This window comes from Nicotiana tabacum, chromosome 3 (genome assembly GCF_000715075.1).
Source record: "Nicotiana tabacum cultivar K326 chromosome 3, ASM71507v2, whole genome shotgun sequence".
Taxonomy (NCBI): Eukaryota; Viridiplantae; Streptophyta; class Magnoliopsida; order Solanales; family Solanaceae; genus Nicotiana; species Nicotiana tabacum.
Genome location: NC_134082.1, coordinates 59,530,579 through 59,558,352, shown reverse-complemented (window position 1 = coordinate 59,558,352; position 27,774 = coordinate 59,530,579). Strand labels below are relative to the sequence as shown.

Below are 27,774 nucleotides of genomic sequence, written 5' to 3'. Positions count from 1 at the left end.
CTATGCATCTCCTCTTTATATACCTGAACTATCTCAGCTTTGCTTCCCGTTTTGTCCACCATAGCACCTAGTGTATTCCAGCAAATGGGGTTTGGGCAGTGTTGTGAAGAGCGTGAAGCGAGAAAAAGCGACAACCCCCATTTCGTTTAAAGAGAGAAGCGAAGCGCACGCTTTTTTGAAGTGAAGCGGAATCTTAAAAAAAAAATTGAAATAAATACTACATAGACAACTACATAACACATAAGAAAAGAAATAAGAACTAAGAATAAAAGATATAAAAATTAGAGGAAGGGCAATAATTCCCTGTTAAAAACTGGGCAGAGAAAGAAGAACCCAAGGATTGACATCAATTCTGAGAAAGAATCGAAGGTAAAAAAAAATTGGCTAGCATTTCGCTGCTATTTGGACGTTGAAACAGTGAAAGAAAAAGAAAAAAAGGAGGAAAATCAAAACCTACCTGTTGCTGTTGAAGACTTAAGAAGAAAAAGAACCCTAGTCGCCTCTAGTCGCTGTTGAAGATGCTCTTGCTGAAAACCCTAAATACACCGAAACTCGTTTTTAATAAAATAGGACCTGTCTTCTATTAAAACAAAGAAGCGGTTGCTTTCTTTGCATCGCTATGCTTGGTCGCTTCTCACTTTTTAGTGGGAAGCGGTTGCTTTGTTATATCTGAGTCGCTTCACATGGGGAAGTGGGAACTGTGGCGCTTTGCATCGGTTCTCGCTTAAAGCGAGGAAGCGAGCTCTTTCGCTAACACTGGGTTTGGGGAGGGTAACATATATGCAGACCTTACCCCTACCTTGTGAAGCTAGAGAGATTGTTTTCGATAGACCCCGGCTCAAGGAAAGCATAACCAAAGTAGTTATGACAAAAATACGGAAAGAGAAGTAGAAACAACAACCAATAAAATAATATAACTAAAGTAAAAGAAACAACAGGTAGTAACAAAAATCTAAAAATAGAAAATACGAGAATAATAATAGTACTATATAAAAAAAATACATGATAAAAACAAAATACATTCAACTATTAACTAACCTATTACCCTAATCCTCGACCTCCACAATGTCCTTGGTAAACTGAAAATGTGTCATGCCCTTTATCTTTTCTTGAACCAGTCATAGCCAATCTCTCACACCTCATTGGGGCATCTATGCATCTCCTCTTCACATGCTCGAACCATCTCAGCCTCACTTTCCGCATCTTGTCCATCACACAGACCACTCCTAACTTGTCGACAATATCTTCATTCCTAATCGTATCTCTCCTAGTATGTTCACACATCCATCTTAGCATCCTCATTTTTGCTACTTTCATCTTCAGAACATGCGATGCCTTGACAGGCCAACACTCCGCCCGTACAACATAGTTGGTTTAACAATTACGTTGTAAAACTTATCTTTTAAGTCTTTGTGGCACATTTTTTTTGATAAGATGCCGGAAACGAGCATCCATTTCATCAACTACTCCAATATGATGTGTGACACCATTGTCGATCTCCCATTACCTGGATAGGCCCAAAATACTTGAAACTTCCTCTCTAAGAATAGCTTGTGTATCCAACCTCCCTAAATATAATAATAGTAATAATAATAATAATATTAACAATTTTATTATTACAATAATGAAACTTCTCTACCAAGTCAATTAGTATGTATCACCTATTGTATTTTGTTCTTCCATTGTATCTTATTGTTAGCTAAGTCTGCATTGATTTTACGAATTTGTAGATCTTTCGATACAATTTTTTTCCATCTATTTTACGTCTACACCGTCCCCCTTTTTACACCTTCTCCCACCATAGTTTCACACTTATGGAGTAGTGCATATGTAAGTCGACACAGAACATGACCAAACCATCTCAAACGTCCTTCTCTCATTTTATCCTAAATGTGTGCTACTTGCACCTTCTGGCAAATGTGATAATTTTTAATCTTATTTAATCTTGTATGATCGTACATCCATCTTAGCATTCACATTTCTACAACACTCATCTTGTGGATACGCTTCAATACCATACAACATAATCGGTCTTATAGATGTTCTACAGAACTTACCTTTCACCTTAGTTGGCATTCTTCTATCACATAACTCCCAACTTTTACGCTGGCTACCATGTAAGCTGGCTTTGATAACACCGTTATAAACAATTAGCAAACGAATCCATTTCTTTCTATTATTTCAAAAACCAGTTCAACTAGATTGAGCCTGACTATATAGCGCTGAGGATTCCATTCCTATTAGTTAGCGTGCTCGCATACAAACATGTTCCACAGTAAGTTATCTACTGTTGCCGGAACTCATCAAGTAAGATGGTATGAGGCTAATAGTTCATTTACCACTACAAAGATCTTTCATAGAAATAGCTTCACATGGTCAAGAAGGAGAAGAATGAACAAGCCTCAAAGATTGATCTGGGTTCTTAATTACAATAGACTGGTGTGTTGATTACTTTTAAGACTTCGTCTTCCTTTCTGCGAGGTAGATGAATAACTCTTTTGAATTTTTAGTGTAGTTTAGCTTTTTTTCCCCTTAAACCTCGTTATTTTTAAGTCTCCACCTTCCAGTTCCTTCCCTTTCTTCATCGTGATGATGTCCATATACTCCCGTAAAGCTATCTGAATTTTTCAGCTGTGCTTAACAAACATGAGATAGTAAGGCCCCATTTGTTTTTATAAGATTAAGACGTCTGAATCTTAATGCATATCTGAATATCAAGATGTGTATTAAAATTAAGATATTTGAATATGAATATCAAGATGTGTTTTAAGATCTGAATACCAAATTATTAAGACTGTTTGCTTTTTAAACATCCGACTACATAGAATATATATATATATATATATATATATATATATATATATATATATATATATATATGTGCTTTGGTGCCGACTAGAGGCAGTGATTGGTGGTATTTTTTGTTGATGGTGGTATTTCTAGATAGTAGCTAGTGATTATATTAGTAGCGATAGCGATTATGTTTATTGTTTAAGGATGGTGGTGGTGGGTAGTGATAGTTAATAATGGTGGGTAGTGGTTGTGGTTGTGATTGAAGAAGGTTATGGTGGGTGGTCGTAATTTATAATGGTGGGCGATGCCGGCTACAGTTGTTGATGGTGGTAGTTGATAATGATTGACGATGTCGGCAGTTAGTAATGAATGTAGATGATAACATCTTAATGAAATTAAGTCTTTGTTATAGATCTTAATCTTACAGACCTATTCATACCCATTAAGTAGTTGTGAAGGAAAATAAACACATTTAATGAGTAAGATCTGAATGATTAAGATTCAGACTTTAAAAATAAACGCTCTTAATATCTGAGATATGAATGATCAAGATTCATATCTCCATTTAGTGCAAACAAATGGGGCCTTCCCATAGTATTAATTAGTGCAAACAAATGTGGCCTAAGAGCCCCGTTCTGTCATTCAAGCAAGACCATTCCTCTTAACCCATGGTATTACTCTTCCGCCTGATTACCTTAGGCTTTGAGTCAACGCAGTCAACCCATCTATTCCCCCAAATTTGCCGGATTATGCTGCTTGACCACTCTTCCAATTCTGTTTCTTGAAAACAAAGGATACCTGTTTTCCATCTCTGTATTAATGACCTACAGTTGTTGATGGTGGTAGTTGATAATGATTGACGATAACAACAGTTAGTAATGAATGTAGATGATAACATCTTAATGAAATTAAGTCTTTGTTATAGATCTTAATCATACAAACCTATTCAGACCCATTAAGTAGTTGTGAAGGAAAACAAACAAACACACTTAATGAGTAAGATATGAATGATTAAGATTTAGGCTTTAAAAACAAACGCTCTTAATATTTGAGATATGAATGATTAGGATTCAGATCTCCATTTAGTGCAAACAAATGGGGCCTAAGAACCCCGTTCTGTCATTCAAGCAAGACCATTCCTCTTAACCTATAGTATTACTCTTCCGCCTGATTACCTTAGGCTTTGAGACAACGCAATCAACCCATCTATTCCCCCAAATTTGCCGGATTATGCTGCCTGACCACTCTTCCAATTCTGTTTCTTGAAAACACAGGATACCTGTTTTCCATCTCTGTATTAATGACCTTAGCATCTTCCCTTCCTAGTATGTTTACACCCCTTAAGTTCTAACTTAGAATCTTAATCTTCTAAAATTACGTTGTTCCTGCGCCTGGTCCTCCCTTCACTTTCCCATACTCAACTTTGAATTCTATTTTTTTCACCTTGTTCTTTCTTTTCCTCTTTTCACTGTCTGGTGCTGGTAGCTTTATGATGATATTTTGATTTTTCTGCATCCTCATGTATTCTACTCGTAGCGGCAAACCCAATAGATCTTGTTCAAAACCTCCCACACCTACTCCCAGCTGTTAGCACACCTTTGGTTTCTGTTGTAGAGCTCATACCACCTTGCATACTGTTTGTTTCATCATACCATGGTAAAGACGGTGCCCCAATTGATGCATAGGATGTCCAGTTTTCCAAGGAGCATATATCCATATTTGGTTATGTTTCTGTTCTGTGTCTGTTGGTATCATCTCTCTTCCATGCAGAAACATTGATTGGTCTGCTCCTTCGTCCACTGTTTGTCCCTGGTATCCACTGTTGGGGTCACAAGCTGGTCTGGAAGGGATAAGAGCTCTTGACTGTTCTTTCTTTTGTGTTGGAGTATTTTTATTTGATAATTGGACTTCTATTTCCAGCGTTACAGGATGTATAATTGCATTAGGTTGAAAAAGAGGAGCCCATGTTAAAAATACAAGGGTCATAACAAGCACAGCCCATGTTTCTGAAGGAAGGGTGATTTCTCTCCAGTTTTCCTTCATTCCTTCAATTCTGGACCAGGTTTGTTCATTGATTGGAATCAAGTGCTTGAATGGTTCAGTTTCAAGTTTTGAAAATCAGCCAGCCACGTAATTCGCTGATCTCTCATCACCCTCTCGTTTCCCCTTGTTTTATCAGCTTGGATGACTGGTCTCCTCCTGGAAATTCGGATAGTCAGTCATCAGATTGTTGCCGACAATTTACTTTGCCATCTCTGTTAACTTCGACGATGATTCTGGCCAGATACTTAGGTCATATCTCCAGCCTTCTTCCCTTCCAAAACCATTCCCTGCTCTGAAGTGTTTGCTGTCAATGTACAATACGAAATCAAAAATGGTACATTCCGAAGCGCACCTCTGCGACTTTGAGACCTGTCGGTACTTTCCTGCACTGTTGAAAACAACTCTGTAGCACCACCGCTTCTGGGTTGGGACTAAATTGGTCGCTGAGATAGCCACTAAGCATTAGGCTAAATACTCTTCTCTGTCCACCAAAAGTTGCTTCATATACGCTAACTCTTCCTTCTGGTATCCCCTTTGTTTTCTTTCGAATCTCCTCTTCTGCCACAGTTGTGTTGCTGCAGCTTCTGAATAGGTTTTGTTCGTTTCTGCCCATCAACTCTTCCAATTATTTTAAAATCTTGTTGCCATATTCTGTCCAACCTGCATCTGTTTCAAATTTCTGGGACAATCACCACTACTCTGCTTCCACCTAGCCAAGATTCAAGTAGGACGTATCTTCCGAAGCTGTTGAAATTTAGCACCATCCTGCATGTATAACTTTGTACGTTTCTACCTCATTTTCTGCAAAGTTTGGGATTCATATCTCCATTTAGTGCAAACAAATGTGGCCTAAGAGCCCCGTTCTGTCATTCAAGCAAGACCATTCCTCTTAACCCATAGTATTACTCTTCCGCCTGATTACCTTAGGCTTTGAGTCAACGCAGTCAACGCAGTCAACCCATCTATTCCCCCAAATTTGCCGGATTATGCTGCTTGACCACTCTTCCAATTCTGTTTCTTGAAAACAAAAGATACCTGTTTTCCATCTCTGTATTAATGACCTACAATTGTTGATGGTGGTAGTTGATAATGATTGACGATGACGACAGTTAGTAATGAATGTAGATGATAACATCTTAATGAAATTAAGTCTTTGTTATAGATCTTAATCATACAGACCTATTCAGACCCATTAAGTAGTTGTGAAGGAAAACAAACAAACACACTTAATGAGTAAGATCTGAATGATTAAGATTCAGGCTTTAAAAACAAACGCTCTTAATATTTAAGATATGAATGATTAGGATTCAGATCTCCATTTAGTGCAAACAAATGGGGCCTAAGAACCCCGTTCTGTCATTCAAGCAAGACCATTCCTCTTAACCCATAGTATTACTCTTCCGCCTGATTACCTTTGGCTTTGAGACAACGCAATCAACCTATCTATTCCCCCAAATTTGCCGGATTATGCTGCCTGACCACTCTTCCAATTCTGTTTCTTGAAAACACAGGATACCTGTTTTCCATCTCTGTATTAATGACCTTAGCATCTTCCCTTCCTAGTATGTTTACACCCCTTAAGTTCTAACTTAGAATCTTAATCTTCTAAAATTACGTTGTTCCTGTGCCTGGTTCTCCCTTCACTTTCCCATACTCAACTTTGAATTCTATTTTTTTCACCTTGTTCTTTCTTTTCCTCTTTTCACTGTCTGGTGCTGGTGGCTTTATGATGATATTTTGATTTTTCTGCATCCTCATGTATTCTACTCGTAGCGGCAAGCCCAATAGATCTTGTTCAAAACCTCCCACACCTACTCCCAGCTGTTAGCACACCTTTGGTTTCTGTTGAAGAGCTCATACCACCTTGCATGTTGTTTGTTTCATCATACCATGGTAAAGACGGTGCCCCAATTGATGCATAGGATGTCCAGTTTTCCAAGGAGCATATATCTATATTTGATTCTGTTTCTGTTCTGTGTCTGTTGGCATCATCTCTCTTCCATGCAAAAACATTGATTGGTCTGCTCCTTCGTCCACTGTTTGTTTTCTTTCGAATCTCCTTCTGGTAAATACTCTTCTCTGTCCACCAAAAGTTGCTTCATATACACTAACTCTTCCTTCTGGTATCCCCTTTGTTTTCTTTCGAATCTCCTCTTCTGCCACAGTTGTGTTGCTGCAGCTTCTGAATAGGTTTTGTTCGTTTCTGCCCATCAACTCTTCCAATTATTTTAAAATCTTGTTGCCATATTCTGTCCAACCTGCATCTGTTTCAAATTTCTGGGACAATCACCACTACTCTGCTTCCACCTAGCCAAGATTCAAGTAGGACGTATCTTCCGAAGCTGTTGAAATTTAGCACCATCCTGCATGTATAAATTTGTACGTTTCTACCTCATTTTCTGCAAAGTTTGGTGCCATCAGATGCTTGTTTCAAGGCTTAGTAGGACCATCTCAGATTTTCACCGTCTATCAGATGCTTGTTTCAAGGCTTAGTAGGACCATCTCAGATTTTCACCGTCTACCTTGATTCTGCTGGTGATTCTTCTACCTTTTTTATTAGCATGTACCAGTTTGAGTAGTCATTGCTAATGTCGACTAACACCAAAGTTCTCTCCGGCTAGATAGAATCCGGATCTCTCCATTCTAGAGCTTTAGGCCCTGCAGTTTGTTGGCTACATGCAAAAAGTCTGTGAGATCGTTGTAACGACTAGGATTTAGCTTCTAGCAAAAACAAATTCTCTCTAAAAATAAACAAAATGAATACAGAATAATTTGAATACCAAATTGGTTCAGAAGCTAGCATTTTATTTCGAAAGCTGCTCTAAGCTCTGTTAATAGAAGTTAGACAAGTGCAAGTCGATTCGTCCTTTTTAGTCTTATCTTTGGTCCAAGCTCAGAGTGAGTCAATCTCTTAGATTGGTGGATAGATTTAGAACAATGAAGAGGAAACTGAAACTCTTTAAATGGGCTGCATGCTCTCAAAATCACGAAATTCCACTAGCAATATGTCAGTTAAAGGGAAAAAACTCTTCAATCGACCCCCAAATGGTAAATTGGAGCTTAACTAAAATGGACAAAAAGGGACTATATTAGAGTAGTCTTCTCCAGACACAGAACTAACACCTCTAACCCCTGAAGTTTTTCCATATTTTTCAGTTTGAAAGTGCCTTCGTCCTACTATAGTAAGATAGCTCATCACTTATACAGCTAACCACCAAAATCAGCTACTCTCAAACAAATGTTTCCAGCAGAACAAGTTTCACATCGTCGTAAAATGTTAGAAGATAACACTCAATTCATCCTTTTCACCATTAGAAACATGGAAATTAACTGCATTCCAATAGGGGCATCGCAAGAAGCTATTAAAAGCCTTGGTTCATACTTTCCTGCAGAATGATGGCATTGATTGAAATAAGTACAAGCTAAGAATCATCCATATACATAGAAATTGAAGTGACAGAAGATATGGGATAACCAGAGTAATAAGATGCATATGACATCTTTTCTAGGAAAATTTGGAAGGAAAGGAACAAAAGATGCTTTGATGGACTATCAACTACTTACCAATCTCTCAAAGCTATATGTTTCTTTTATTTATTCAGTGCAATTATTTATACCCAGATTCACCTGATGGTTTTTTGAACTTTGTTAGCTTCCTAGTCTTAATCTGAACATCTGTAATGGAGCTAACAACTGCCTTTTTTGCTTCTTCACTTTTGTGACTATTTTGCTCTTTCCTTGATGCCAATGAAACCAATTACTTCTTAAAAAAGAAAATCTTTTTAGAAAAGTTCATATACCTGAAATACGAGGGATGTTGCAAGGAGGCAGGAGCTGAGTGTTGAGTCGAAAGAAATGGAGGGTAATAGCCGTTATTGGTTCTAAGCCTGCAGAAGAAGAATTTCTCGAATAGTTCATGCATCTGATTATTATATTTTTTGATCATGCATCTCGAATAGACTAGCACATAATGCAGGCAGTTACAGGAGGCATGGCGTTATTGGAAGATCAACATAGCACAACGAGATCAAGGAAAGTTAACTGACATAACAAAAGGAAATTTAGGACATCAAATGACAACTACTATAAAATGCCTAAGAAAAGTCTCCCATCATTGAAATATCCTCCTCTTTTTCTTTGGACCTGAGTGATATGGTCAAGTTTACTCTCCTAACTATTCTCCATAATATTGACTGATTACAATGAATGGTTAACAACACATGAGAACTAATTGTTGTTTCACAAATCTTATTGACTACAAAACCACTTGCTAGCATAGAAGCTCTACAGGTTTGATCTTTGTACTCTTGTTATTTTTGGCACACCAGGTATTAAGGTGGTCACAAAGCTCATGCACAAACATTATCCCTTCTAACATGCATTTTTACACTTTGTGTAGCATTGGATTGGCCACAAGCACTGAAGTTACTACGGGATGTTGCATACGCCCTCCATCTATTGCACACAACTTTCCTGGTTCACTGCGATTTGAAACCACGCAATATACTGATTGATGATGTATGTTTATTTTATCATTAAAACATAATTTTGGTTTAGTTCAATTGGAAATAACAAAAAACAAATGACAAGACATGAGGTAAATCTGATTGATGTTAACTAAACTTGCAGGATGGCAGTGGACTAATCTGTGATCTTGGCTCAGTTCGAACAAAATTTGAGTCGTTGAAGTTTGCTCAAGGTATGACAGAAGCGTATCATGACAACCCCGCGGGTAAGAACCAACTACATTTATATTGTTGAAAATACGAATTTGGTATGCAAAATTGCTAAGACTTCACAAAATTAGATACTAAACAAGCTTAGTGTTACTCCACAAAAACAACCATGTAAAGTATTGTTAGCGGAAACGTAAAAGAAAGAACACAAGATTTAACGTGGTTCGGATCAAAATAATCCTACGTCCACCAGAGAACAGTTGCCTTTTTAATATTAACAAAGGAAGGGGAGAGTTCCCAATTACACTTAAGAGAATTTCTCTCTTAACTCTCTACTCACTACAATGTGTTGTATTATTTTTGGGATGATTTCTACAAATGAAGGAGTGCATCTATTTATAGAGGTAAAGACCTCCTCTTGATGTCATGGGTGACATCAAAGGAGGAAGCTTCCTCCTAGCATCCACACCAACTCTTTCCACCAACTCTTCCAATTGGCATGCCATTGTTGACTAAACATAAACCAACACCTTCAATCTCCACCTTGGTTTGCGTTTCGAGCGTGCATGTGAACAACTCTGGCCAAAACTTCTAAGCTTACTGGGCAACCCCGTTGTAAGAAACAAGAAGAATCAAACCATTGTTGAACATACCACCTCCACCTAACAACTGTTCTCTTCGGCGTTGTATCAGTTGATGCACACCCCCGCCAAGTCCTTGCAGTATGCAAACTTAGCGAGTGGGACTATCTTGGTCAACAACACCTTGATAGTTCCCTCTTCAACAACATCTCGAATAAAATGAAATCTGACATCAATGTGTTTAGTGCGCTCATGAAATCTCTGATTTTTCATTAGATGAATAGCACTCTGACTATCACATCTAAGAGTTGATTCCAGCTGAACCAAACTCAATTCCGCTACTAAACCTTTCAACCAGATAGCTTCCTTCACCGCCTCCGCTGCTGCCATGTATTCTGCTTCTGTCGTAGACAAAGCGGCAATCGACTGCAGAGTCGACTTCCAACTAACGGCACTGCCAACGAGGGTAAAGATGTATCCAGTTGTGGACCTTCTTCTGTCAAGATCTCCTGCATAGTCAGAATCTACATAACCGAGAATTGAAATACCTCCACCACTTTTTCGAAAGGTCAGACTAACAGCAGAAGCTCCTTTGAGATATCTCAATATCCACTTGACAGCTTCCCAATGCCTCTTTCCTGGGCTGGACATGTATGTACTTACCACACTTACAGATTGAGCAATATCTGGATGTGTGCATACCATAGCATACATAATGCTACCAACTGCACTGACATAAGGAATCTTTGACATATGCTCCACCTCATCCTCGGACTGAGGCATTTGTAACTTTGAATGTTTAAAATGAGGAGCTAATGGTGTACTTACAGGCTTGCACGTATGCATATTGAATCTGTCGAGAACCCTTTCAATGCACCTCTTCTGAGAAAGATGTACAATACCGTCTTCTCTTGAAATCTCCATACCAAGGATTTTCTTTGCAGCTCCTAAATCCTTCATGTCAAATTCCTTACTCAACAGTTTCTTCAAAGCATTTATCTCTGTAATATTGTTAGCAGCAATAAGCATATCATCAACATACAACAGTAAATAAACCATTGAGTTACCAGACATCTTCTTGTGATACACACAACTATCAAATGCACTCCTTGAGAATTCATGTGTAGTCATGAATGCATCAAACGTCTTGTACCACTGTCTAGGGGATTGCTTCAAACCATACAAAGACTTCTTTAGTTGGCATACGTGATCTTCTTTTCCCTCAGCTAGGAAACCTTCAGGCTGATCCATATAGATTGTCTCTTCTAGATCACCGTGTAAGAAAACAGTTTTGACATCAAGCTGTTGAAGCTCCAAGTCACATTGGGCAACCAATGCTAGTAGCACGCGAATTGAGCTATGCTTCACGACTGGAGAGAAAATCTCATTGTAGTCAATTCCCTCCTTCTGACTGAATCCTTTTGCAACCAATCTCGCCTTGAACCTAGCATCTTCCACTTCAGGAATTCCCTCTTTCTTTCGGTAGACCCACTTGCATCCAACTGTCCTCTTCCCCTTTTGTCTTTTCACTAAGACCCATGTCTGATTCTTGTGAAGAGACTCCATCTCTTCAGTCATGGCTAACCGCAATTGTACAGCATCCTTGCAAGAAGTTGCTTCAATATACAAGGAGGGCTCCAGATCCTTAATCTCTTCTTGTGCAGCTACGAACGCATATGCAATCAAGTTTGCTTGATTTATAAGGCGTTCCGGTTCTCGTGTTTGCCTCTTCTCTCTCCCCTTTGCAATTGTGTATGGTTTATTGACAGCAAGTTCTTCAAGGTCTACATCTTCTGACTCATCTTTAACCTGAGTCTCTTGATCCTTTTCCTTGGCAAGCTCCACCGGAAGCTCCACCTGCTCGTCGTTCTTGTTTCCTGAAAACTCCACGGAAACTTTACGGGGATCAAGTATAGAGGATTCATCAAAGGTAACATCTCTACTAACTATAAATTTGAGTAAAGACAAACACCAAAGTTTGTACCCTTTTACTCCATCCACATACCCTACGAATATGGCCTTCTTAGCCCTTGGTTCAAGCTTTCCTTCATTAACGTGATAATAAGCTGGACACCCAAATACTCGTAAGTATGAATAGTTAGAGGGTTCACCTGACCATACCTCATTCGGAGTCTTAAAGTCAATTGCCGATGCTGGAGATCGATTGACAATATGAGCAGCAGTGTGAACTGCTTCAGCCCAAAATACTTTGGACATTTTGGCTTGTAGGAGCATACACCGAGCCTTTTCAAGAAGAGTTCTGTTCATTCTCTCGACAACTCCATTCTGCTGTGGGGTATGCCTGACAGTCCTATGTCTTGAGATCCCATGAACCTTGCAGAATTCATTAAACTCTTCATTGCAAAACTCCAAGCCATTGTCTGTGCGAAGATACTTGATTTTCCGCTCCATTTGATTTTCAACCAAAATCTTCCACTCTTTAAATGCTTCAAAAGCATCACTTTTTGCCTTCAAAAAATGCACCCAAACCTTTCGTGAGAAATCATCAATAAAAGTGAGAAGATACCTCTTTTTGCCCTTCGATAGAAGTTTAGAGGGACCCCATAAATCTGAATGGATGTAGTCTAGCACTCCTCTTGTCTTGTGTTTGCCAGTGCTGAAGCTGACCTTCTTTTGCTTCCCTAGAACACAGTGCTCACAGAAGTCAAGTGTGCTGATTTTCTCACCTTCCAAAAGGTTACGATTGCTCAACATCTCCAGTCCACGTGCGCTCATATGACCCAGTCTCATGTGCCATAGTCTTGCCTTGTCATCATTAGATAACTGCACTGTAGATGCATTTGCAGAGCCAACAATGGTGCTTCCGGCCAATGTGTAAAGGCCGTTCTCCAGCTTGCCTTTCAGCATGACTAAAGAACCTTTAGTCACCTTTATAGTTCCTGCTTCGCTCATGTACCTGTAGCCTTGTTCATCCAGAGTACTCAGGGAGATCAAATTCTTCTTCAGATCAGGAACATGACGGACTTGTGTAATAGTCCTCACGACTCCATCATGGCAGTGAACCCGAACTGAGCCAATGCCAACTATTGCACAAGTTGCATTATTGCCCATTACTACGGTTCCTCCACTTTTCTCATAGCTGCTAAACCAGTCTTTTCGGAACGTCATATGCAGAGTGCAAGCAGAGTCTAACACCCATTTGTTTCCATAACTACTATTATTATTACACGATGTTGTTAGTACATAATCATTATCAAAATCATGTACCTGTTCAACTGTGGATGCACTCGCCTTTTCCTTGGACTTTGACATTGGGCAGTCTCGTTCAAAGTGCCCCTTCTTGCCACAACCCCAACACTCTGTATTCTTCTTGTTCACACGAGACTTTGATCTGTGCTTTGATTTTCTCTTTCCCTGTTGGCTAGTCCGGCCTCTCACAAAGAGCCCACTTGCCTGGTCATCTCTATCTCCTTCAATGTGCCTCCGCATATCACTAGAGTTAAGTGCCTGCCGCACTTGCTCAAGCTTGATAGGCTCCTTGCTATACATCATTGAATTCTCAATATCACGATATCCTGAAGTCAATGAAAATAGCAAAGCACATGCAAGCGTCTCCTCCTCCTTTTTAATTCCTGCAATCTATAAGTCCATGACAAGTTTATTGAACACTTCTAAATGATCTTGTAACGAAGTACCTGACCCCATCTTAAATGTGTGAAGACGCCGTTGTAACATCCTTGTTGTCACTGATCGGTCTTGGTATAGCCCTTCTAGCTTTTCCCATAACTGTTTGGCCGTCTCTTCGGTACCCGTATTCACTTCACAAAGCACGTTAGGTGCAAGGGATAGTTGGATTGCACTCAATGCATCCCCTTCAATCTTCTCCTTATCGGGAGTTGATATATCCTTAGGATACTTTCCGTCAATAGCATGGATTGAACCTTCCCTCCGCAGTAACGCCATCATCTGGGTCTTCCAGATATTGAAGTTGTTGCGTCCACTGAATCTATCAATTTCAAACTTCATGGAACTCATCTTTGCTTGTTCCTCCTCCTTGGATCGTTAAAGAATCATGTTGCTCTGATACCAATTGTTAGCGGAAACGTAAAAGAAAGAACACAAGATTTAACGTGGTTCGGATCAAAATAATCCTACGTCCACCAGAGAACAGTTGCCTTTTTAATATTAACAAAGGAATGGGAGAGTTCCCAATTACACTTAAGAGAATTTCTCTCTTAACTCTCTACTCACTACAATGTGTTGTATTATTTTTGGGATGATTTCTACAAATGAAGGAGTGCATCTATTTATAGAGGTAAAGACCTCCTCTTGACGTCATGGGTGACATCAAAGGAGGAAGCTTCCTCCTAGCATCCACACCAACTCTTTCCACCAACTCTTCCAATTGGCATGCCATTGTTGACTAAACATAAACCAACACCTTCAAGAACCCTGGTTCAGGCGGGAACTGTGTCTAATTGAAGCAAAGACTATAACAGAATAACTATTCATGTTTTTTAAACAAACAATATATATTAGCAGAGTCAAAGTTACTTCATTCATACTTGTGTTTGTATAAATTTAGAAGATATTTTCTTCCAAATTGTGCTATAAAAGGTTGAACCTATGAATATTACTTTGATTTAATTCTCACCGCTCGTAAGATATGGAAAATACTCCATGATATGCATATGGAATTGAAAGACGTAAAGACATGCCTATTACCTTTTCAAACTGAATGTTGTTAGCGAATACTAGGACCTTGGGAAAACTATGCCATTAATGTTAGATTGGTAAATCCATTTTGGTTGAATAAGGTGAAGAAGATTTTGCAGAAGTGACTTTGGAAGAGTTTATTGTGCTGAAGCTTAGAAGAAATTTTCACAATAACCACTGATACACAGTAAAAAGAGCTTATTGTACTTTGTTCTCTTATTATGAGTAATATATGTGGGCAGTATACAACAATTTTACTGATATAGATACTATTCTCAACTTCCATCAACTATATATGGAAACAACTTACCTCAAATATTCACACTAGCACGGGTAAAAACTTTAGCACTCACTATAGCAATAAAAAGAACAAAAGAAAAATATTCAACGGCAGTGACACGAAGATCTCTGTGACATCTTACCCTTAATTAACTAATTAATGGCATGGAAGTTAGCATACATATATATTTTAAAAAAAAGAACATATATAAATGTTCTATTTCTAAGTCTCTTATTTGCCCGTTCTGAAGAGAAAAAGATAATTCAAGCATCTAGGCTTAAATTACTATAGTTATCTTCCTTTTGTTATCTCCTATACCCTGTTCTCAAATTTGTGCAGCATCCATGTGACGCTTATGTTTTAAATAGTGAATTTCTCTTCACATAATTAAACTCATGTCGCGGCTAATGACACAAATATTTCAAGTGTTTTTGTGCTGAAAATTATCGTTAAACAACCTCAAAGATTGTTTCTCAAAATTTCTATTAACACTCTAGTTTTGAATATTTTATTCTACTTTATCTCAACCCTCGATTATACTTGACTTTTCGACCAAAAGACAAACGTTATAATGCTTCCACCAAACTATCCAATGTGTCATCCTTGCGCTCTCTTCACTTATGCAACTTTTACATGGAAACTTTTGCAAACACTGGAAATAAAAAGTCTACATCAAAAACCTTTTTCCTATCCGGTGGAATACAATCATATTGTGCATACTTTCATACAGTAACTTATATTTGTCATTACTACAAGTATAGAAGATTTTCTACTTTGAATAAAAGAATAGAAACTTAGGAAAACTAGTTTTGATTTATGTTGTTTCCTGGCTATCAATTCATAAATCATGTGTAAACCCCTCCTCCCGCCCCCGCACATAGAGAGAGAGAAAGACAGAGAAAACCATGTTCTTCAATTTGGCCACAATGGATAGCTTCATAGACTTTGTTACCTGGCAATCAATTCATAACACCCCCTTCTTCAATTTGGCTAGAATGGAGGACTTTGGTAAACTTGCTCGCCAGTTAATTTCCCTATACAATTAAACTTGAACAATACCCAAATGAAGTCTGATCTAATCCTAGCACTTTGAACAAGCTGCCAATGACTTCCAGAGAAGACATGTTAGTTAGTAAAAGAGCTATGTATTTTTTATCTTGAACCTTTTTGCTGAATATTGTGTTATTAACTTCTTTTTTCAATTAACAGTTACTTCTTCCTTACTTGCTTAATTCTTTATAATTATTTGTAATATAGAGGCAAGTCCAAGCGTTGATATATATAGCTATGGGGCGACGCTTTTTCAAATTCTGAATGATCCAGACGAGATCAACGGAAGTATGGTGGGCAAAATAAAAGATAAATTGGAAAAAAGGTGAAGATATTGTCACAGAAAAATTGAAGAACAGTGGATGCGACGACCAAATGAGAGCCAAGATAATTAATCTAGGTTTAGATTGCATCCGAAAGCCAGTGAGCGATCGGCCATCCGCCCTTGGCATAGTGAAAAGGTCGTATGCCATACTTGAAAATGTAAGACCACCATGCAAAGTAGATATCAACTATGAATTAGCTTTATCTAAAATCTAATCCCTATTTTTTTTTTTACAAGGAACAAAGTTGAAGGAGGTAAGGCAAGTATCCAAAGGTGCTTGAAGGACATTGATGAAGAATATTATCTTATACCACATCAGTTTCAACTGAATGAATATAGTTTGAGATGATATTTTGTTGGAGCTATAGATCTTTTGACCATATTTAGATTTCGTTTGCGCTTATTTAGATATGTTAGTGTTAGTGGAAGTTAAAATATAAACCCCTTCGCTATATCTCCGAGTGCAACTTTTAGAGCTAACAGTTAATTAACAATCATGATGTTTGGGGCAGCTTATGTGCACTTTGACTAACTCTATTAGGTATGTACTCCTTTGATATCTCTTCGAGGGCAACTTTTAGAACTAACACTTAATTAACAATCATGATGTTTGGGCAAGCTTATGCGCACTTGGATACTCTACTGGGTATATATTACTTCCTACCTATAAAGATATCATGTAACTCTATTCACCGTGCTTAAATAGAGGGATAGATGTCCCCTAATGTATTTTGTCATCATTGGAATTCGAACACCGATATCCCATGGTCTATTCCAACTTGGTTGACCACTAGCTACACTCTTAGGTGCTAAAAATTCAGCAAACTATAAAATACTAGATAATAAGAAAATCCCAAAAGGGTCAGTGGTGCACATTTCAAAACTCAGCGGATAATGGGCTCGCTCTTCTATTCTTCTATACTTAAATACCAAACTTTTGTCTGCGATAGCTTTACAACATATTATATGCACACATCATGTGCTATGCTTTTACCACTAGACTAAAGCCTCGGGGGCTACAAAATACCAGAACCTGATCACGTATATGATCTATCATGAGCTTGGATAACGGTCTCGCTCTTCTATCCTTCCTTACCTGCATACCAATTTTTTGTCCTGATCACGTATATGAGCTATCATGAGCTTGAATAACGATCTCGCTCTTCTACCCTTCCCTACTTACATACAAAATTTTTGTTTGCGATAGGGTTAGAACATACATGCACCTAATCCACACATCATGTGCTATGCTCTTACCACTAGACCAAAGCTCGGGGGCTACAAAATACTAGAACTTGATCACCTTTAGGATCTATTATGCTTTTACATGTTTCCCTCTAACTTGGCACCATATACATGGTGCAGTGCTAAACTGCTCGTAATCCTAATTATCCCCTTAAAACTTGGTTATTTAATAGCCTTTATCCCCCGGACACGGGCACGGCAAAGAGCGTGGACATGCTCTTTTTCACGTGCGTGAAAGCGATAAAAATTCGAAAAGCAAGTGTCTGGGTGGGGTATTTTCCAAATGTTAATCGTGACATATTTATAGATGATGATTTATTTGTCAATTGTGTATTTTTGCTTGCTACTACTTAATATACACTCCATATTTTACCCAAAATTTTCGTTTTTTATTTCTTTAAATGCAATCGCTATTTATTCCAACTATACATTTATATTTTTTTTCGCCAAATGATAGAAGTTTGAAAGTTCATTATTTTTAGCTAATTGAAGAAGTTTTAGTCAAAATAATCGAGTGCCATAGGTGTGAAATTATGATGAGGAAACGTGTTAAAGGGAAACGGGTAGACCTAAAATCACATGGAAAGATGTTGTCTTGAAAGACCTACGGATTCTTGGAATCAATGTAGACTTAGCTAAAGATAAGCCAACATGGAATAGAAAGATCCATATAGGTGATATCAACTAGTTGGGAATAGGTTTTATACTTGGTAGAGAACTTTCAATACTATAATTTATATAAACTTTTTTTACTTTCACCTTTAATTTATTTTTGTAATGATGAAGATGACAAAGACATAGTTGTTGTTGTTGAGTACTTTTTTTTCTTTTTGGGCCAAATAATTAACAAAACCTTGGCTAGAAGTCCGCTCTTTTAACTAAACAAAAATCTTGCTTGCAAACATATTTGGGCGAGATAAAATATATGACAGGGTTAACCGATATTGTAATCATCGTTGATCAGCATGAAGAATATACGGCCTTGTGGAAGTGTATTACTTTAGGAATTCCAACAATTTGTTTAACCGATACCTCAATCTCGCAGATATTTCAATTCCAGCGAACGATGACGCCATATCCTCAATCCAATTAATTCTTAACTAATAATAACATAATAAGATAAATAACTTACTTCAGAATAATAATGGGGTTCCAACTGTGTATATCTTTTTCTATTTCTTCTTTAGATGCAATGACTATTTATTCCAATTGTGTATTTTTTTATTATTTTTCGGACCAAATTATTATTTATTTTTTTAAAAAAACTTGGCTAGAGCTCCATAATTTTTAGCCAAATAAATTGTTCTAGCCACAACAATGGAGTTCCATATGTGTACCTTTTTAATCTCTGTACATGCAATAGCTATTTCTTACAACTATGTATTTCTTTAAGGTCGGATCTATAAAAACAACTTGGCTAGGACTCCATTACTCCATGCCAAACAAATTTTTTTAGCCATAATAATAGATCCCCAACGGCGTATATCTTTTTATTTCGTCTTTAGTTGCAAAGTCTATTTATTTAAATTGTATATTTCTTCTTTTTCGATCCAAATGAAAAGTTTGACTGGAATTCCATTTTTTTAGCAAAATAAAAAAACCGACCTTAATAACGGAGTTCCAACCAAGTATTTTACAAATTTGACCAAAACAAGATGATCTAAAAGACTAACAAAAGTCTAAAAGATAAAAATATATTTTATTAAAAGGAAACGTGCACAAAAAGTCCACGTGACAGCGCGTCTCTCACTTCCTTTAGATGAGACTGTCCCGGGTCCGGGCAGGGGGGGGAGGTTACTAGGACTTCTCATAGGTCAAGTGTGGATTGAGTAAGCGGTGCCAAGTTTAGGGAGTGTTAGGGCTGACTCCAACCTTATGTGGAGTAAGGTGTGTGCCTTAGGCCCCCAAATTTAGGGGGCCCATTTTTTTTTAAAATAATAGGTTCATAGGTATTTAAAAAATAATATTTAGTATTTTCAATACAAAATAGAGTTTTTAATATAAAGAAAAGAATACCTTTTAGATATATAAATAAAAGAATACTTTGACTTACTTAAAAATGTGTAGATGAATAGTTTTCATAACTTTTAATTTTTCATTTTTACACCATTAAAAAATTTGCTCTCTCTTCCTTAATTTGTCCAAGTCAATAGTTCTTTTTCTTTTTTTCCAATTCAGAAAAACCCTACATATTTTGTGTGTTTCTCTTTAATATTCTTACTCACTTCTTTCTCCAAGATTTCATTACTCACGTTCTTTTTCCATGATTTCACTAGTTCAGGTGTTCAACAATAACTTTAAGCTTCCAGTAGTTCCATACTTCTATTGCTTTGTAAAATCTTATCTAAGATCAATAATATCTCAAGAAAGATTAGATAGGTTGGCTATATTATCAATCGAGCAAGAATTATTAGAGAAAATCGATTATAAAAAGACTATTAACAACTTTATATCTCAAAAAGTTAAAAGAATAGACTTCAAATAAAAACATATCTTATAACTTTCTTTTAAAAGTGTAGGCCTCATATTAAATTTAACTTTGGCTTTAGGCCCCGTGTGTGCTTGAGCCGCCCCTGGGTGTAATTAGATATTTTGCAACAAATGAATATAACTTCATGACATTTCAGATCTGATAAGACACCTTCTCAATCAGGTCATGCTCTGCTCATTATTTTGAACATTTTATTGGAATGTGCAGTGAGTTGTGGCCTTACTCCCAAAATGTTAAGATGAGACACACGCATTCCTACCTTAGTTAGTTAAAATGACACACACCTTCATTTTCAAGTTATAATGAAATGCAAACAGACCTTCCTTGATAAGTTAAAATGGGACACAAACATACCTTCATTTTTCGTCTTTTTAGTAGACTACACGACCACAATACACTCTGATCTTTCGATAGAGTAGCCAAAGTTCTACCAACTTAGCCCTATGATAGCTCACCATTACTGCAAGGAAATGCATATTTATCACCACTTATTTAACTCTTTATTAAGTCTTGTATGCTTCTTAAAATTACCTTTAAATTCAACCAACTCTGAGCACGATGCTTAGAACTCGTGTCTGGAATTGTATGACCTTGATACTTGTCGAACCAGGCAACATGAACATTAAAGATTAGGTACCAAGGATGTCCGAAGCTGCAAACAAAAATGTGAGTGACTAGCAAAAGAAATATTTCATGCTATTATGGTTAAATAAGTTTCTACATATATGTTATTACAAAAGTTTCTATATGTATATGATTGATCCAATATGATATTATCTCTTCCGTCTTTTGGTTTGATATGGATGATGTTTCTAAAATTTTAACTCAGTTGTTCTTGTATGTTTCTAAATCTTAATTTTATTAGCTCTTGAATGTTTTTAAATCAGATAGAATATTACCTTTATTAGCTCTTGTACACTTCTAAACAAGACAAAATATTACCTTTATTAGCTCTTGTATGTTTTTAAATTAGAGCTTACAAGCATCATCCTTGTGTATATAAGTGTGTCTAGTCCCACACTGAAATACGAATTAATATATGCTACATAGAGTATATCTATAAATAGGACTTCTTGTATTATATTGTGAAATAACATCAATAATATTATTTTTCCGTGAAGAGCAGTGGTGGTCAAACACATTCAGGAACCAGAATACAGCCAGAAGTTCCCGTGCATCAATTTTCCTTCCGGCAACATACCTTCATTTTCAAGTTATAATGAAATGCAAACAGACCTTCCTTGATAAGTTAAAATGGGACACAAACATACCTTCATTTTTCGTCTTTTTAGTAGACTACACGATCACAATACACTCTGATCTTTCGATAGAGTAGCCAAAGTTCTACCAACTTAGCCCTATGATAGCTCACCATTACTGCAAGGAAATGCATATTTATCACCACTTATTTAACTCTTTATTAAGTCTTGTATGCTTCTTAAAATTACCTTTAAATTCAACCAACTCTGAGCACGAAAGTATGCCTTATATATTCTTGAGAGACATGAATGACGTGTTGTAGACCCATTGACCCTCCTATAGATCCAAATACCAAACTTCTGCCAGGACAAGGGGAGCCTCTTAGTGATCCTGCAACATCTAGGCAGCTGGTTGGTAAGTTGAATTACCTCACAATGATTAGACCTTATATTTCCTTCTTTGTGAGTGTGCTGAATTCTTCAGTATATAAAATCAGCCCTAGGCAAATAACTGTTGTTCGAGGATTGAGGCCATGAGCAGATCGTTGGATACATAGACGCTAATTAGGCAGAATCACCTTCTGATAGACGTTCTACTTTGGGATATTGTCTTTTAGTAGGAGGTAACTTGGTGTCTTGGAAGAGCAAGAAGCAAAATGCACCTGCTCGATCTAGTGGAAAAGTAGAATATCGAGTAATGGGTATGGCAACATGTGAGCTAGTTTAGATCAAACAACTACTCAAGGAATTAAAATTTGGAGAAATCAATGAGATAGAATTGAAGTGTGATAATCAAGCTTCTATTCATATTCCGTTAAATCCAGTGCTCCATGAGAGGACTAAACATATTGAGATTGACTGTCACTTCGTCAGAGAATAGATACTCTCAAGAGATATTATTAAAAAATTTATGAAGTCGAATTATCAGCTTGCAGATATTTTCACCAGTTCCTTTACTGGTCCTCGTATAGTTATATTTTTAACAAGCTGAATACATATGATTTATATGCACCGGCTTGACGGAGAATGTTAGATAATTATGTATATAAGTGTGTATAGTCCCATATTGGAATTGCAGTAGTATGTACTACGTAGAGTGTAGCTATAAATAGGACTTCTTGTATTATATTGTAAAAAGATATCAGTAATATTATTTTTCCATGTTCCTTTCCACAGTCTTGTAAAGCTCAAGAAATTATGCATGTTATTATGCTAACTTCATATCTTTCTATGCAAATAACCTGAATTTAGTCCACAAATAGAAAGAAAATAACATAAGATAAATGAGTATAAGACATACTCAAAGGGTCAAACAATTTGCAAGAACTTCGGTAGCCGGTTAGACTAACTTCAGACGATAGTTTTTTGAGCAATAGACCAGCTTTTGATAATCTATATATTAGATTTTGTTTGCTATTTGTAAGATATGTTTTTGTCAGTGGTAGTTTGTTTAAAGTAGGAACCCCTTTGCTATTTCTGTGAGGGACAACTTTTATAAATAAGCAAAATGATTTTTCAAAAGCTCTATTAAGAATAATTTTTCAGTACACATGGAGAATAACTAACCTATGCATGGACAAGGAACTTCGAGATTCATCTTTGCCTTCAATGGCATGGTAATTCTTGGAGTAGGATCTCTCTACACCCTTAAAAATCTGAGAAAGAATGATTTGTTGCTTATTTCACGAAGAGAATGATTAGGATTCAGTTCAAATCGATGACTATCGAAGACTAGAACTTGTCGATTCAACTTGTACCGAATGATAGGGGTCTTCTCGAGTGTATGCGCATGTGAATTTCACGCAATTTCATTGACCATACAAATTTATCCTCAAATCATAGCTATAAAATTCTTGATGAACTCAGACTTCATTCATGAATCCCCATACTGACATTGAATACCTCGAACATCAATCCCGACTCAAGATCTTGACTCATCACGGTACACTTTATATGACCAAAATAATGGCTTTCGTTGACCAAACCCTTTTCTCAAGTCCAAATCAAGTAAGTTTTGAGACAAAATACTCATCAATAGACATACTGCCTCGTAACTGTTGAAACTATTGTTCTCTCAAGGTGTTGCATTTCAATGGTGGGTTACCCTTCAGTCAGACTTTGGCACTTGATAGTACATTGGTTTAGAGAAGCCAATGGCTCGGTGTTTGAGGATCATAGCACATGGGTCTATCAATCATCTTGATTCCTCATTTCGGTGAAGGTATGTATATGTGTGTGTATATATATATCAAAAATAGATTATCAACCTTCTAATGAATAAAAATCATTCTTGTCGGAGAAACTCATTTCTCCTACCAATCTGACTTAAATGAATCTGAAACTGGTAATTGCTATGATATGTTCTCTACGATGGTCTAACAATATCAAAGTTCTGAATTCTATAATTTATAAATGGAAACGCTCATGCACACTTCTAAAAAAGTGTATGGTGTAATGATAAAAAAATCAGAAATAAAAAGTAATGCCAATCGTTTGGAGTCATCAGCAGATAGTTAAGAATCACACTGCAGAGAAGCTTTACCTGCAACAGGAAGTGCGTGTTTCAATCAAGCACCTCCAGCAGCCAAGAAAATGGGGAATAAGACACCTGGTACAACAAGAGGAAGGATCACCATGATGAGAAATGAAACTGAGAAATAACATATCCATCTATTGCTTTTACATAAGGTTGTCTCACCAATGGATATGTGTGGGCTACTGCATGCTATCAATTACCAAATTCAACTTCAAAAGAATTTCCTAAGACGAAAAACAACTAGCTGTAAATAACTACAATAAAGGAGAAAATAAGGCAACTTTATTTTCCCTATGGTGAATATTTCACTATAAGAAGAATATCCACCATGGATTCTTTCCTTCTGCATCGTAGTTGCGCGTCACAGGAGATTATGAGAAAGTTTTGAGATTCAGTTTCTTTGATTGAATTAATTAATTGCACTAGGTTTTAAGAATAAAAGAAATGGTAAGTATTGTAATACCATGCTTGTTTGTCAATTACTTTGCATGCCTGGAAAACAAAGGCAAGAATATTTTCAGCATAATTAATGTGTTTTTCCCCAAATTCAACATGGTGCGTTTAATGTGGGAAAAGGTGTATTTCAGCTATGGAATTTTTTTGCATATTATTCTTCTCTTCTGTTTCGGGGTGTGCGGGGGGAGGGAAAGCAATGCAACTGCAAGGCACTCTTAACATGATTTTCCAATTATTTCATTCTTGTGTACTTAGGGTTCTTAGTTCCAACAAAAGGACATACATACAATCCTCATCTATGTATTTCTAAACAGATTTTCCATTTTTATGACAATTATCGACATTTAGCTTGAATGGTTTGTAGAGGTATCCTATCAAGTCTTGTCGTCAAATGCCTGCCGAGTCAATTTGGAATTTTCCCATCATTTCTTGCAGTCCGCATGACAACAACAAACCCGGTGAAATCCCACCAAACGGGGTCTGGTTCTTGTAGATCGTATAAAGAGAAACAATTCTTGTCTAAAAACTAAACATATCACTTTCAGATTATTCTCTTCCCTTGCATGTTAGTGTGGAGTGAAACTAGGTCAAAGACCTACTAAGAAACTGATAGATAGAAAAGAAAAACACCACATCGTTGGCTTCCCTAAAGGCAACAAACCTTAATCACCCGTTTTAATGGTGAGTGAATATAGGAGGATCTACAATTTTTCCAATCTTTATAGCACATGAAGATGCTTCTCCTCTTTAGGACAATAAATTAAAGATTTAATTGGGTATAACTATTCATATGCACCTAGTTAAATTCCTTCTTGCAATACCTCCTTTATTAGCTTTGGTTCCTTTATTTACTTCATATGGAATTATATTTAGTTTAAAATATTTGTACTTATCGTTATCACTGTTACTACTACTACTAGAGCTGCAATTGTCATTCTCGTTTATGTTGTTGCTGGAATAAAATTTTGCATCTTGGCTTGTATCTTACTAGAAAGGCCTAGGCAAAAAGAGAGCTTGGAAAAGACTAAATTGTGTGAGCTGATTTATGGATGGAAAAACAGTGACGAGAATCAACAATGAAGAAGATAAAAGAAAGGAGGAAAAAGGAATGGTGAAGGAATCACTCCCGGAACAATAAGGGTAGCCCGGTGCACAAAGCATCCCGCGTTTACTTAGGGTTCGAGGAAGGACTGCATCCCAAGGGTGTCTATAATCCAAGAAGGAAAATATAAACCCGTGGGAGTCTAAACAATCCAAGAAAGAACTAGCTAGCATTGACCGTACGAGTTCCACCAAACCAAGTCAGTTTGGTCCAAATCTTGTATTTGTCTTAAGAAATCTATTTAATATACAAATTATTAATTTAGAATCCACTAGCTTAAAACCCCTAGAATTTCGAACCCATAGAATCCAAACCGGACTCCCCTTCTAAACTTAGCCTCATCTTTACTTTTAAAAAGTTTCACAACCCAACCAATATAAAGTCCATTACCTAATGTTACAAGCCTAAAATTCACGAAAAATTTAAGCTTAGTGAAACTCAGTGTAAAATCTTCTCTTCTCTATATGCTTATTTAGAGTGTGACTTCTAAGTAAAGCTTAACATCTGAAATTAGAGAACAAACACTTAAAAGACCAATCTTCCAAAATCTGCCCATCTCCTAAAGTTTTTCAATGCATGGTACTTCATGGCTTGCATCATTACTATTGTCATTACCACAAGGTAAAGTTCATTGTGTAACTGTTTGTACCTCCGTTACAAATGGAAGTTCCACAGACCACTTTTTTTTTTTTTGCATCAATTACATATATTGACTTGAGATTTGCTTATAGAATATAGATACAAGAGAAAGACAAGCCTTGATTCAAATTTCTGCGAGTAGATAACATTAAACACAAATATGGGAATTCCATCTCATTTGAAAGAATAAAGCATAAAATTGTTTGCTATCAAAGATCCATCTAAATCAATAGAAGAACACATACTTGACAAGGTGACGAATTGCCGACGAACTCTCCTTCTTCCGACACCGTTAGCTGTGTCGATCTGTCGCAGTTAGGATTACGTTGATTTTCCATCTGTCCGCAGGCAGAAATCACATCAAAATATTGTGATGAACGGAATTCTCTTGGATCGAGATGTCGGCGTATTAGATGATGACGGAGATAACAATTAACAAGATTGTGATGAGCGGAATTCTCTTGGATCGAGATGTCGGCGGATAAGACGATGATAGAGATAACAATTAATTAGATTGGCACCAGAAGAGACGGAAGTGACGTTTTTCTTCTTAATTTTCCTGATAAGAAAGGGGGAAGTGACGTCAAGACGTGTGAAATGAGAGGGCCGTATATTTCTACTTTGACGGAAAAAGTTCCAAAAAAAGAAAAGGAAAAAGTATAGTCTACTTCTTGAGGGCGGAACCAAAATGTAGTTTTTTTTACTCAAAATACGCAAATAAGTGTTAAAAAAAAGTTACCAAACTATATATAACGCCACAAAAAGTGGCGCTATACAGTAACGGTAACTGCACCGTTACTGTATAGCGCCACTTTTTGTGGCGTTATATATAGTAAAACTGACACATCTTACATAGCGCCACTATTAATGGCGTTATACCCCTTATTACCTGACCCCACCAATAATTTTTGGGTTCAATAATTCAAAAGCGTATAAAGCCACTTTTTGTGGCGCTATATACAACAAAAAAAAAACCTCCCCGGCTAGCCATTTCCTATATAAATATCGTAGAATCGACACAACTTCATTCAAAAATTTTTTTAACTCTTGTTGGTTTCTATTGTTGTTAAATTCTCCAGCATTTTTTCATTATGTCTGAAAAACGTAGAATAAGAGTATCATTATATTGGGGGGGGGGGGGTGAGGTTGTGATGGAGAATAACTCTGTGGGCTACAGTTTACCTGCTAAGTGTAATGTTAAATTGCCACTTTCAATGGAGTACGAAACATTGATATCGTTGTTATGCAAAAAATGAGTGTGAGAAAACGTTCAGTGATACTCAAAGTAACCGGAAGATATCTGTATTCCGTTACGCCGCAAGGGGTTGCTTTTTACTCAGAGTTTAACATCGACGATGATGACACTTTGAGTGATTTCCTGAGGACTCCGGACGAATGCCGGGAATTTCTTGTAATCACAATGTTGGAGATGTACGTGAAGGTCGAAGACGTTCCAAAAAACAAGGTTGTGCGTAGTAGAGATAACCCCCAGTCATCGGGTGGTTATTCTGGATCAGTTTTTGCCGGACATGTTCCGGATGAAAGATTTTTTCTTGATTTAAATTTATCACCGTCGGCGAATGAGCAGCGAGAAAATAATTTATACCCTGCTTTCCATAATTCACAAGAAGAGTGGTAAACTTCAATTTTCATTTGTGTTAATTATGTATATTTTTGGCGT

General features: G+C 37.0%; 1 protein-coding gene and 1 long non-coding RNA gene across 18 annotated transcripts in view; one reads left to right on the top strand and one right to left on the bottom strand.

The window, feature by feature from the left end:
* LOC107817872 (uncharacterized) overlaps positions 1 to 20,509 on the top strand; it is a 36,196-nt gene extending 15,687 nt beyond the window's left edge. For 4 of the 5 annotated variants that reach the window (XR_012707565.1, XR_012707564.1, XR_012707566.1 and 1 more), the window contains 4 exons: positions 9,236 to 9,354; positions 9,466 to 9,568; positions 16,308 to 16,583; positions 16,663 to 20,509. Coding sequence is in view for 1 of the 5 variants with exons in the window: in XM_075249466.1 (XP_075105567.1) it covers positions 9,236 to 9,354; positions 9,466 to 9,568; positions 16,308 to 16,429 (344 nt within the window). In the remaining 4 variants the exon portion in view is untranslated. Of the gene's footprint in view, positions 1 to 9,235; positions 9,355 to 9,465; positions 9,569 to 16,307 lie in introns of all 5 variants that reach the window. The other variant, XM_075249466.1, reaches the window with a different exon arrangement.
* On the bottom strand, positions 3,693 to 26,688 carry LOC107784012 (uncharacterized). 13 transcript variants are annotated; one of them, XR_012707580.1, is made up of 9 exons: positions 26,339 to 26,687; positions 23,903 to 23,968; positions 21,610 to 22,031; positions 21,433 to 21,538; positions 20,693 to 20,813; positions 20,516 to 20,621; positions 8,637 to 8,723; positions 7,617 to 8,222; positions 3,693 to 7,508 (listed from the first exon to the last, which is right to left on the bottom strand). It is a non-coding gene; the product is annotated as an uncharacterized LOC107784012 (long non-coding RNA). The 13 variants fall into 13 exon arrangements; XR_012707575.1 differs by having other exon boundaries at positions 20,693 to 21,538; positions 26,339 to 26,688; XR_012707571.1 differs by lacking the exon at positions 7,617 to 8,222 and having other exon boundaries at positions 26,339 to 26,685.
* Positions 26,689 to 27,774: the final 1,086 nt, after the last annotated feature.